At 32.7% G+C, this 13,720-nt stretch overlaps 1 protein-coding gene across 8 annotated transcripts in view; it reads right to left on the bottom strand.

Moving 5' to 3' along the window:
- The window catches only part of pan (pangolin), a 107,317-nt gene that overhangs the window by 4,724 nt on the left and 88,873 nt on the right, over positions 1-13,720 (bottom strand). For 3 of the 8 annotated variants that reach the window (XM_035095244.1, XM_035095242.1, XM_035095239.1), the window contains 7 exons: positions 13,248-13,482; positions 7,605-7,695; positions 6,632-6,727; positions 6,348-6,485; positions 3,700-3,779; positions 3,474-3,604; positions 2,319-2,484 (listed from right to left, as the gene is read on the bottom strand). In XM_035095244.1, coding sequence (XP_034951135.1) covers positions 2,319-2,484; positions 3,474-3,604; positions 3,700-3,779; positions 6,348-6,485; positions 6,632-6,727; positions 7,605-7,695; positions 13,248-13,482 — 937 coding nt within the window. Of the gene's footprint in view, positions 1-1,063; positions 1,224-2,318; positions 2,485-3,473; positions 3,605-3,699; positions 3,780-6,347; positions 6,486-6,631; positions 6,728-7,604; positions 7,696-13,247; positions 13,483-13,720 lie in introns of all 8 variants that reach the window. The other 5 variants (XM_035095245.1, XM_035095243.1, XM_035095240.1 and 2 more) reach the window with 2 other exon arrangements.

The following is a 13,720-nucleotide window of genomic DNA, read 5'->3' as shown; positions in this document are numbered from 1 at the left end:
AATAATTTACAGTTTAATTTTATCAATTCTGAAATTGTGAAATTAATTAAATATATTAATTAGGTCTAATTATTGTCAAATACTAATTATTATCATTTGTAAAGGTTTTAATCATAAAATACATTGGGATTTTATTGAAATATATTTATATATATATATATATATATGAATTTTTTTTTAACAAGCAAATTGCATGCAATGTATTTAAATTAATTGAATAATAAATGTATATAAAACTACTATTTGTCGCGATATTAGAGTAAGCTTTGGACACATTAAATTGGATGTAAGCTCGTATAAAGGTACAGTGAACGAAAATTTATTAGGAATTCGAATATGTATTTGAAAAGGAGACAAAAAAAAAATAATAATTTAAATAGTAAAAAAAAAAAATTCTTTTAAAAATAATATTAAACATATAATTAATTATCAAACAAACAAATGAATAATTTTAAGAACAAAATAAAAAAAAAAATAAAAATAAAAAAGGGTGGATTGGGTCAATATTTGAAACGATCAAAGGATCAAAAATGTATAAATGTAAATTCAACAGGAGATAAAAAGAGACTGAGAGAAATTAAACGCTGTAGGATTGTCTGATTGCGGATAATTAAGGTCCCTGTAAAATGCAAGATGGCCAGCGTCCCCAAAGTTGTATATACGTAATTAATATATGTATATGTATAAATATATGTATATATAATTAATATATAAATGTGAATAACGTGCGTGCGCGTGCCTACATATGCACATGCAAACACGCCCTCACACGAGATATATATCATACGATATAATAAAATACATATATGTATGTACGTATGGTGTGTAATAATAAACTTTGACCGAGAGCCCCCGAGAAGGGGAAAACATGCAACATAATAATGTAATAATGTAGTGTAGCAATAGATGTAATAATAATAGTATATAATGTATAACAATATATTATTGATATATGGGGGGGGAGGTTGATTTAAAGGGTTGGTTGATTGAAGGGGGTAGAGAAAGGGGGGTTGGGGGGTTAAGGGTAATTTGTAAGAATGTGTGGAGTGAGGCATGTGGGTACCTCCAGGATCACTGTTTGTGTCTTGTTTGCGCTTCCTCTTCTTAGTTCGGTTGGTATTTGCGCGGGAAGACCAGTCAGGGTACAGCTGCATGTGCAACTGTCTCTCACGTCGCGCCAATTCATAATACTTGGCCTGTTCCTCTCGCCCTAGCGCGTGCCACTACCGAGAGAGAACCAAACACTTTTGTAATTGCACAGAATTGTGGCTAAACAATAGATAATCAAGAATAATTTCACTATATGCTACTGCCGCCACCCTGTGTTGCCATTACTCAAGTTATTAGGTCATCTAGAAATTATTTTATTCTATTTTTTTTTATATAAATTAAAAAATTTTTAAAAAAGCTTTTTTTTTTTTTCTATTAACATTGGGGTCCCTACTTTCCGTTTAAAGTGCTAGAAGAACAGCCTAGGTTGCCCCCCTCGGTTGCACTACTAATTTTAACCAATTATTATTTTTTATTTTATGTATAGAGTGTCTGATAATAAAATTTATTATTGAAAATTAAATAGAATCAAGTTTTTGGCATACTCCAACATAAAGAAAGGTTATATTCTCAGTTTAGAAGTTAATAAAGTTCCATTTTTTTGCCTCATATAGAATGAAAAAATTTGTTTTTCTCCACCAGGCAAAACTAGTTACTTTATTAAATTCTGAACTGAGCATAAAATCTAATCTTTTGTGACAATATGACAAAAAAAAATACTTCTATGTAAAATACTTTAATTTACGAGATTTTATTAAAAATATTTTACTTTACTCCCTAGGTGCGAAAAGTACTATTTTCTTTACTGATAATGAAAATTTTATTTTTCTCAACTACCAGACATTCTATAAACAATAAAAATTTATACTCTAATAAACTTATTATTATGATGATGATGATAATTATTTAATTTCTTTTTTTTTCATTTTTAGCACGAATACCGCTTTAGGGAGTTGGCCAGACTATAATTGCATACGCGGGTTCTATTTTCTGGTGCCACATTCCACAATTCCCACAGACAATCCAATCCAATTCAATTAATAATCCGCTCATCAAAGAGAATACAGGAAATAAATAAAAAAAAAAATTTCAAAAAAATGTAATGATAAACAAATGAAAAAATAAATAAGTAAAATGATAAAAACAAAAAAAGAAACGCACAGAGACTTTGATCGTTTCAATTAACCATTAAGGTTACTATGAATTATTAATTAATGATTATATTTGAGTAATAAAGGGCCTGCTGTTCTAGCACTGGAAAGTGGTACCTCCGGTGGGATCTGCGGACCGCTCTTTCTTCCTCTTCTTCTTCTTGCTGCCGTATCCGTAGTTATCCCTGGCACTCCAGCCGGGGTAGCGTTGTTGATGGAGATGGCGCTCCTGCCTGGCCGCCTCATAATACCGCGCCTGCTCCTCCCGGCTTAGCGAATGCCACTGCGTGTCATATATGCCCCAAAACGGTCATTCAAAGTCTCAAAAATTCACGTGCACTGTGCTCTCATTTTTTTTTAAATACATTCTTTTTTTTTTTTGTTAAATTCGTTCTAGTATTTATTAGAGACAATCGAGAGAGTACCCTAAGTCTAGACCAAAACGACTCCCGCCCACCCAAACATGTCACGTGGGAGACCTCTTTCTTATTTAATTTAATTTATTTAATAATACATATCCTTTACGATATAATTCCTTAGATCCCACCTACAATGCTTTATTCGTACTAATTATTTTTTTTCAATCATTTTTATTTGCCAATCAAAAATTTTGTTAATAATTGAGTAAAGCGTACATTTTTATTCTTTAATAAGCAGTAAAATCATGCATATTATATTATTAATTATTAATGCCAAGATTTTGTTAATATAATAATTTTTAAAAAAAATTTTAACGTTATATTTTATTTCCATCAAAGTAAATCTGTTCCATTAAAGTTTTAATTTTTAATGCATTTTATGTTTGAAAAGCTGTTATTTATTAATGCATACCATGGATTTTAAAAATGAATTATTCAACAAATTAATTTTAAGTGAAATGTAATGTTTAATTATTTTTCAAATAAAAAACTTCATTTCCAATATGATTAAATTAATTTAAACAATGATAAATAATTAATAAAATTTAATATTAATATTCAATGATCCAAAATCTTGACTTTAGTGATATGATTTTCGCATCGAGTATCATTTTATATATTTTATGCACTAATTATATTTAATTGAATAAAATATAATTTATTGTTAGTTTTAATTGTTTTTAATTAGCTTTGATTAATATATTAATTAAAACTGTTAATAGATGATGCGAAAAACAATTTTTATTATTACTATTATAAATAAACTGTACTTATTATCATTAATACAATGATAATATTTATATATAAAATAGCAAAAGAAGTGAAAATGAAAAAATTAAATTAAAGTACTCACCCGCCTTCCTAAAATTTGGTTGATTGCAGCACTTTCTTTTAAGGTACACTCTGCCACCACTTTCGCTCTCATTTCTTTCATATACAGCATAAAAGCATTTAAGGGTTTCTTTATGTGGGGTTTCTTTTTATCTATGACAAAAAAAAACAACAATAATTATATTTGCATAAATATTGAAATATAAAAACAGTCAATGACTGAATAAACATTAACATCATTTAATTACCTTGATTATTTTGTTGTCCTGTATCTTGTGCTTTTGAATTGTCTGTCGTGAGAGATGAATTTTTTTGATCTATTGAAGACCTGAAAGATGAAACAAAACATGAATTAATAAATGTGTTGAAATGTCATTTGGATGATAATTGTTTTATTGATGTTGTTAAACTTAAAATACCGTTTAGAGTGTGATTGTTTTATTTCATGATTAACTGGTTCGTGTTTAGCATTAGGTAAAGAGTAAACGGGTGAGGGATTTTGCGAATTGCTCAATTGTTCAGTTAGATTAGCTGTTGGTCCATCAAAGTATGGCTGAGGTAATCTTAGAGGATTTCGAATAAAGTGTTGAGGAAGTGACCAGTTCATTTGTTGACACATGAGTTGTTGAGCTTCCACCATGGCAAGTAGTTGCATAAAATAATACTGAGTACCATAGGGTGGTGGTGGACTAACACCTCTTGGAAGATTAACATTGTTAGATATTTGCATTAAATTACTCATATGCAAAGCAGTGAGTATTTTCTGATCTGTCATTGGTAAGCCATTATCACTTGATTTACTAGAATCTTGCAAAATGGCCATATTGTCTGGCACTTGTAATTCCACTTTATCTTCTTCTTCTTTCTTTGATGTTGATAGATCATCAGCTATTGAAGAATCACTACCATTATTATTATCACTATCATTATCTTTTTTTATCACCAAATTCAATGGCTCCATATACTCGGACTCCATTGCCACTTTAAATAATCACCAGTGGCAATAGATTTTTACAAATGTCACTTTATCAATTTATAAACCATCTATGTTGATATCACTGCTTATTTCTTTTCTCTTTACAATCTCTCACTTTCTATCAAAGACTAGGAATAAAAATAGATATAAAAAAAATCACAGACTAATTATTTGGCAATTTAGCAATAAATATTACACAATTACATATCATTTTTTTGATGATTTGAAAATATTTGTCATTGATAATCTTAAATCATAAATATATATATCACAATAGAATGTAGAAAAAAATAAGCTCAATTATCAGTAAATTTATATGACATTCATCCCTGGCAACAAATTGCTACTACATTCCATTTGGCGTTCTTTCATCTTTACTATCCCACCTCTTTCACCAATTTTAATGGCTCCACCGCCATATATAATATTTTAAAATAATACCCAACACATGAGAAATAAATACTGTATGAGTAATGTTGATGGTTATGATACTATTTAGAATAAAAGATTGCTTGAGATAGATGATAGTTGTCCGAGTCTTTTGTGAGTCGCCGTAGCACGAATAACCCAGCGGTGTTACGATTGATTATCCGAGGTGGGGGTGGCGGGTGCACGGCCCATCATTGCAATTCATGGCTCTACAACTACATCTCGCAGTGCCCTACCAATGTATAATTCTCGTGGGGGGTGAAAATCGCATTTTTTTGGCGGGCTGTATGGCGCTGGTGTCGCTAATGTCAGGGCTGGCACTGAATAAAATCACAGACTTGTTTCTTTGTTCCTCTTCTACAAGACACTTCTCCATACCATATTTATCCATTACTTCACCAGTCTCATCAAGAGTAGCAATCCTTTTCTCTTTGATACAATTGACGATTTGCAAGCAACAAACATCACATTGTTGGTATGACTTATTTTAATTAAATACAATCATTGGTGAGATGCAATTGATGTTTGATTATTAAATCATTATGGAGTTGATGATGATGATGATGATAACCAACATGTCAGATAGCTGTTGATAGCTATCAAGGTTTGATTTAGGCCATGAGCACGCGCGAACTCTTCCACGAACTTTACTACTTGACGTTATAGATGCAACTACATTGTAATACGAAGCCTTCAGGCTCTTTCTACCCCTCTTTCCGAATCGACAATCATAATAATGGCGAAGTCGTAATTTCCGGATGTGTCATTATCGTATAGTTGAAATAAACATTAACAATTGTCGTATCTCAACGATGAATACCAGGCGTCGCTCATGTGTATCAGGGGATTTGTTACAAACCAATAATTTAAATTAAGCACTAGTACAAATTATAAATCTGTTAAGAGGGTAATGATCAATACATAGCATAGAAAAGAGAGCGCAGACGCTGAGATTCAACTGCAGCTGCCATTCGATAAGTATTTTCAGTGAATTCAAGAGTTAGGGGGTTAGTTTTCTGCTGTGCTCAGGATGTGCTACCCCCTGCGGCAGTCTTTCAAACTATCATTCATCTCTTCAAATACTTCCTTATCATTTGCTAAAAGGGCTGGCTTTTTAATATCACTTCATCTATTTTTATCGACAGAGATTAAATCCTCAGCTAATAATCATTTTTTTCTCAATCATTATATTTTCTTTTCAACCAACATATAATCTCCTTTTTTTTCGCCAAGGATTGATTTATCGGTTGATGTCTATGAATCTTGTATTTTATGATTTATCACTGGAATTCATCTAGGTCTCAAGAGCTTGAGTCTACTAATTGGCGAGGGAGCCAATTGTACCGTGAATCAAATGAGCTTGATGATACCATGTGATTTCTTTTTTCCATGTCTTTAATTTATGTAAATGTGTTCTTCCGGGGCGGAGAAGTGTACTCAGTTGAAAGAGATATACATCTTGAGTTTGTTTTTCTGTATTTTAATGCTTACCTGTGATTGTGATCCAAGGTAGAATGATCTGCTTTTGGCGCCGATGAAATAATCGCGTGGGATGCTAACGCGTGTGCGTGCGGACTTAGTCCCGGATGAGGAGGCATCAATCCCGTCGGTGAAAACCGATAGAGATCACTAAAAGTGAGTATTTAACATAAATTAATCATATTTATTCATTAATTCACTAAGTTTAAGTTTTTTCTTATTATTTTAAAATGTTACTCCAAATTTTGTATACATTTCATTTCATTTAATTAGTTTGTCATGTATGGATTACATACCTGGGTAAACTCGAGCTTGTGATAGGTAAACTCGTGGGATATGGACTCCTGAATCCTGCACTTGCTGGTGAAATAGGATACATGCTTGGTGTATGCCTGAAATAATTATTATTATCATTAATTTTATTCCTTTTTTTGTTTTAGATTATTTAAATATTCCTAACTTTCATGTTGGATACAATGTATACAAGGTAGAGGATTCCCTTTTTGGTATTGAAAGGAAGAAAAAAAAAAGGTAAGGGTGTTTCCTAATTGAAGTACAGAGGACTAATCATCCGTGGAAAATCTCAATTTGGGGTGGTTCGAGCAGAAAGCAAATAACAAGGAGGGACTTGGAGGTTTCTAAATAAATCTAGTGGAGAGAGTATACTCGAACTAATAGACTGGAACTGAGAGGATGACCAAACAAAATGACTGACCACTTAAGAATACTTTTCTTCACTGATTTCATTATCAACTTCTTTCAACCTGTTGTTTTATCCCATTTATTTTTAAAATTATTAATATATCATCCAATTATGGATCTACAGTTTTTTTTCTGACTGTTTTTGATTCAACTGCTCAATCATCTTCAATAAAAATGTTAGAATATTGTGACTTTAGCATTGAGTGTCATGATCCTGCCATCATTCTGGATCCATTCTTGCTTCGATTCATGTTATGCCATGTTGTAGCAGTATTTTTCTTTCATTTAAGAATGTTATAATCAAGAACGAAATTATTCATGATGCAGAGTACATAGTAAATTATTCCATCAATAAATATAAGCAGTTAAATGATAATAATAAGATTGGTGATGATTAATTTTATTAATTTATTTGTGATGTAAAATACTTTGATTTTCAATCAACTGAGAATTGATTATGAATTGGAAATAAGGCTCTTATTTAAATTAATGAACTAAAACTTATTGCATGTAGAGGCAGATTTAGACAACCTGATATTATTTATTAAATTATTAATGTTAACTTACCACGATGCAGCAACTTGCGTCATTTCTGGACTCAACATTGGATAAGGATAATTACTTGTAGAAAATGGATACATTGGTGCTCTCGTAAGACCTGTAGCAAAGAGAAAATAAAGTCAAATAAAAATAATATTCCATGATGAAATTTTGATTGGAGTTTTTCAAGGAGATATTTGAAAATTGGAATAGTCTAATGTAAATATTATGGAGACATCAAAGGAAAATTGATGAATCAAATGGAGATTACTATATATTTGATCATATAGATGAGGGTTAACGCTCGGTTTGTTGAATAAACATCAATGTATATATACAAAAATTTTCTCTCTGACCACACATAACTCTCTTTCAACTTGATCTATCTTCTATTCTATATTGATACCATGTATAACTGTGAATAAACAATGTTAACTATTAATACCTAAACAGTGTACTCAGAAAAGTGTATCCTTTGATATGAAAACGGATTTATCGAATTTCAAAATTGATAGTAAAATATAGTAAAGCAAGTCAAAATATTCTCAGCCTGATAGCGTGACATACGTACTGGATTACGTATTACATATCAAAGGGGTCATATTTTAGGGATATTGGAGTAAAACGTGCCTTTGCCACGTCAGCTAAATTGGCTTCGTAAAGACCTAACGACCATTAGGGAGTTATTGGCAGACTCAGAGAATAAAGAAAAATTTTTAAAATGAATTTCTAGACATGTTTCACCCTCGTGCCTGAGGCAAAACGAGTATTTCCCGCAATCTGGCCACTCTAAGGTCAATTCTAATACCAATACCCTGGATTTCAGTGACAAACAACAAATGGTGATGAAAGATTTTGAAAAGAAAAGGGTAATAAAAAAGATAAAAATAAAGACTGCAAGTGAACAAGGAGTATATTGAAGAAGATGAGGGTGAGACGAAACCTCTATACCATCAGGTGGGGCGAGTTAGTAATATCCTGGCAAGTCCGCAGGCTCCGTCATGTGTGCTTAATCACTTTCCAGTCGACTCGGCAGTCTGCAACCCCATTATCGGCGTTTCACCACCCGGAAAATTACTCTTTTATTCCCCGAGCAACTAGAGAATCGAACGATCGAGAATCCATGGTTTTAAGCATCTCTCATCTCTTTTTCAGCCCCTAGGATCCTTTTACTTGAACCCACGGTTTCACTTGGTTTTATTAGATCTCGTCGTTAACTCGTACCGGAGGAAGCATTAATGGTGGTCCGGGAAATTCTTCAGACAGAACGTGAGTTAGACGAGTCTAATCGAGCGCTTCCATGTGGAAGAGGTCGAGGTCTTTTGCCGGATATCCGTCATCATTCGACTGCACCATCTTTTCTCTTCAACCTCTTTCTTATTCTCCATCATCATCATCACCATCATCAAAGGTGTAAAGTAGTTTACCACTTAAATGACCCAATAATTGTCTAGATAAAAGGCTTTATTTGATATTCATTAATCAGAACTGCAGTCTTTTAGGCGTGTCCTGATACACTAACTGTATCTTCGTCTATCTCCCTTTAGTGTATACGCCATTAGCCATTCTCAGTCAGTACATAAATCCCAGTTGTAAAGCTTGATTTGCACACACGATACGCGATCTCGTGGATATCTATCGGACGTACGCGATAATTGCATTAACTCGACGCTTTATCGATTTAACCAAGCGGAACCCGACGACACACTGAAGTCACAACAGCTTCTAAAGCTTTATGACCACGAGAAATAATTTGCGAATAAATAGCAAGAAATTAGCGTAACCAGACATGTCAAAGTTTCATTTTCACACGGCTCAAATAGTGATAAGAATTTCTTGAATCACTGATACCAACCTATTTCATATCAATATCTAATATATTTGTATATTGATACACGGTAATTGCATTAGTTCACGCGGTTGTTTAACTCATTGGTGCAGAAACAAGTTGGACACGTGGCTATGACGCCCCGCGATGGCGATAATGAATCCCGCTGAGCATAAACCAGCCACTGATACGATGACGAACAAGCTTTTATGCACAAGATGAAAAAAGTAAAGTAAAAGGATATGCTTGCGCAATTAGACGTTGTGTGTATGTTAAGTTGCACGCGCCTCTTTTTATATCTACTTCAAACCTGTTCATGAAACTTGTAAATCATCAACGAATTAACTAAAATAATTATTATTGATTCGTTATCTGATTATTCAAGACTATTATTGAAACCACTTTATGATGATGTTGGTCTAAATTGATTATTTAGTAGTCTACATACAGCGCCCTCTAAAGGTTAATTGAAAAATTCTCAGGTATTGTCTCACACTATGATTGATTAATTATTAAAATTCATTTTTATTGTAAAAAAATATTTTTTTGACAATTAATGAAGCGGCGATCACAACGCCACCTACACTGCTAATTCAAGTACATTCTAGTTACACATTTAAACGTGTTTAATATGACGTCATCCAGTTGATTTATATTCTAGTCACTTTTTAAACACTTAGAAATGTATTAAAAGTAAATAAGTATTAATCAAATAGGTGGCATCGTATTTAACACGTTTAAATGTGTAACAAGAATGCACTTGGAGTTGCTGTGTAACCTTATATCAACCAGAACTATTATATTTATCAATTCTTCAGAGGTTATGTACACTAGTGTCAACAACAATTGTCAAAAAAGTGGTTAAAAACTCGTAAGAAAAATTCTAGGTTATGTCATTGTCCGTAAATATATAATTTAATCATATTTCAATAATGATTCTTTCATAACCTAACCTTTTGTCTTATATATTTCTTTTGTTAATAATAAATATGCATGAAATGGAACTAAATTCTAACCTTATTCCGATTTTATGTCATTTTATATTAGGAAAACTATATAATTTACAATTAAATATGCATTGTATTAACAATATTATATTATTTAATAATTAAGAACATTTATTACCTGTTAAGAAATTATAGCTTATTTCAATTAACTTCCAGAGGGCGCTGTATCATTACACTACATTAACTAATACCGGATGAAAAGGATCTGATTGGAACTAAAAGACATTATTCTAATTAATTTAGTAAACCCCAGGAAAATTGCGGATATGGTAAAGTGCTGAATAGTCATTGGAAATAAAGTTAAATGTAGAGTTTCTCGCGAGAATTTGAGCCTCGTTGTTGTAAAACATAGACACGCCTTTACCTGAGACATTGGTATACATATATATGTGTATAAGTAAATGGTCTTGCTCGTTATTTGCATTCGGCATGCTATTTAGTCGACCTAGCCAAGTGGAACTGGTTGCCCTGTAATTGTGCGGTACAAGGAGTGCCACGAGGCAACTCCCCGATTCAATGTATTCCTATACGACCACTGAACCTCTCGGAAAAATGACGCCAAGCATGAGGAAAAGGATTCTCAATAGAAATCCACATCGAATTGGACAAAGACAAGTCGTGTAAAATTGAAATGTTTTTTTTTCTCTCGCATCAATTATCCGCACCCGGATTCACGATTTAATTTTTTTCTTTACTGGTTTTTACAGGTTTAGTGTGTAAAGCTCTGCATATTGTTGGAGAATGAGACACGATGGAGAGAGGGATGAAGATGTGAAGGATGCAGAAATTAATGGAATCAATGTAAGCACTCGTGGTGGTCTGGAATAAACGGGTGAGATTGAAAAGTGGTGGCTAATTAGAAGATTTTTCAGTTGCTTGTGTATGATAAAAAAAAAATCTCGACGATGGAAAAAGGTGCTGGAGAGATTTGAGAAAGCAAAATGCTGGAGGAAATGTGAGAAGGATCACGAAATTCTAACGTCAAGAAATAGTCAATGCTAGAGAGAGAGAGAGAGAGAGAGAGAGAGAGAGAGAGAGAGAGAGAGGAGGGTTGGTAAGGGGAGTTTCGTTTCTGCTTGTTTGCAAGACAAAGAACTGAGTCGGCATACGAACTCGTAGCTTTGCATAAACGTTATCAACCCCATCTACATATTGTACTAGGAGAATAGTATATAAGAGTTGATGATGTTTTTTTTATTTACACATGCATATACCATCATTCAGAAACCTTTCAAATTAAGACTAACCATCATGCGTAATATTCTTGTGCGTGGTCCAAACTTTAGAGTTTCTATTTTATTTCCTACATCATTTATATCTATTACTCATGACCTAAATACACTATGATCAAAGAAACTCAAGTACTTTTATCTGTATCCTTGCTACTCTCACGTCAAATGAGATTTAAAAGTTTCAAATACTCTCATTATCACTTTAATATCATGCCAACACTAGTTCTATCATTTTTATCTTCAATAATGAGCACTGGTGATCTTGGCTAACAATGAAACTTCTCTTCTGGTCTAACTTTATAATTAAAATTAATTTGTTCACTGACTTCTTTAATTTTATTTCAACTTAAATAAATAATAAATTAAAGAAAGCTAACTATTGAATATCTTAGCTTGGTAGTCCATCAACTTTATCATCAAGGTTCCAAGTCATTCAGAGTCATCATGATGATGAAGCAAAGACTATTGATGTATTATATGAGAATGTGGTAGAATGATATTTTTGTTGAGCTACTGAGTATGTAAATAATAAAATGGAATATAATTATTGAAAATAAAATGAACTCTGATGTAGAATAAATGTAAATCGATAAAAGGACATATTCATCAATTAGTTACTTTTCAATTAAAATAAAGTACTATCAAAAGAGTGTTCATTAAAATAATTCAATCAATATCAATAAATTGCTGATGAATATTAATAATTGAATATTAATGAACAAAAAAGAGAGAAGAGACAAACGATGTAGAGAAAAAAGTAAACTTCTTGACCTGGAGCTAGAAAAAATGTATGGATGACTGATTAGCCTAATGGTGAGTAGTTCTCTTATTCTTGTACTTGAGGCCAGTTGGCAAGTATTCTCTTCCCTGTCTCTGGTAAAGTCTCTTTTATATTTTCATCTCTTGAAATATCCCCCTTCTTTTACTAGACGTCATCCTACCTACTTGACTCAATAAGGAATATTTCTTCAATTAGGATCCATCAAAAATATCAATATTTACGAGCACTTGGATGCTTTTACTGGAGTAAAAGAGATAGACAAACGGATAAAACAAAATTTCCAACGCTTTTGATATTTTCTTTGACTTGTGTCAAGAAGAGATGTTATCGTTGATTTACATTGAATCACAAGAGTATCTTGACGACTAAAGGATTCAATTGAATAATCCTTATTCAAGTTCTCTTACGTATTCACATGAATTTAAATCGACGATTAAGAAAGAGTTGATACAACCTCCACCTCAGCCACCACCACCCAATGATTTTTTATAGTAAATATTAAATTTAGAAGACATGAAAATGTGATATACACAGAGAAAAAACAATATTATAATAGATAATGAAAATTATTCAAATGAAAAAAAATATTTCACTTTCTTTTAAACCTTTTGTTTTTTTTTATTAGAATTTAATAATTTTAAATCAATGTTATTTATTATTAGATGTAATGAGTGAGTACATGAAAGAAATATTTTTTTCAACTTGAATACTTTTTTCATTGCAAGAAGATTTTTTCTCAGTGTACAATTGAAGTAATAATTTTGAAAATAATAATTGTGATACGAAAATGACCAAATTTGGGCGGTTGGAAGCGTGGCTGACCTGTGGAGGCTGCTGCAGCAAGAAGTCGTTTCCAGTGAGCAGGATGAGAGGATGATGAGCCATGTTGGGGTGGTGTCCAGTACTCACCGGCAGCCGCAGCCGCCTTACCCGCGTCCAGTGCTCCATAAGGCGGTATTCCCATGTGTGCTGGTGGTGGTTGTGTCAAGTGATCACCATTCCCACAGAAGAAAGGTAAGCCACTTGGATGTGTGCCAGCCAGTCCCATCTTACTTGCCTAAAACAAAGAAAAAGATTATTTTAATTGATAAATAGATAATTATTCAAGTGTTTTATCAAGCTGAAATGTGAGCATTTTGTATACTGAGAAAGACTGGTAGAGATATAAGGGTCGCGAAGGATCAATTTACGAAAGTATGGGTGCGCTTTCGGGCCTACTTGATGGTGCTTAAGTATCGCTGGCGGTTCAGTCATTCTCTTACATACTAATGCAGAGTCGTGTTCCGCCAATCGCA

The sequence above is a fragment of the Chelonus insularis genome, unplaced genomic scaffold (genome assembly GCF_013357705.1).
Source record: "Chelonus insularis isolate UGA/USDA-ARS -01 unplaced genomic scaffold, ASM1335770v1 contig_131_pilon, whole genome shotgun sequence".
Classification (NCBI taxonomy): domain Eukaryota; kingdom Metazoa; phylum Arthropoda; class Insecta; order Hymenoptera; family Braconidae; genus Chelonus; species Chelonus insularis.
The sequence above is the reverse complement of the archived record's forward strand: the minus strand, read 5'-3'. Positions and strand labels throughout refer to the sequence as shown.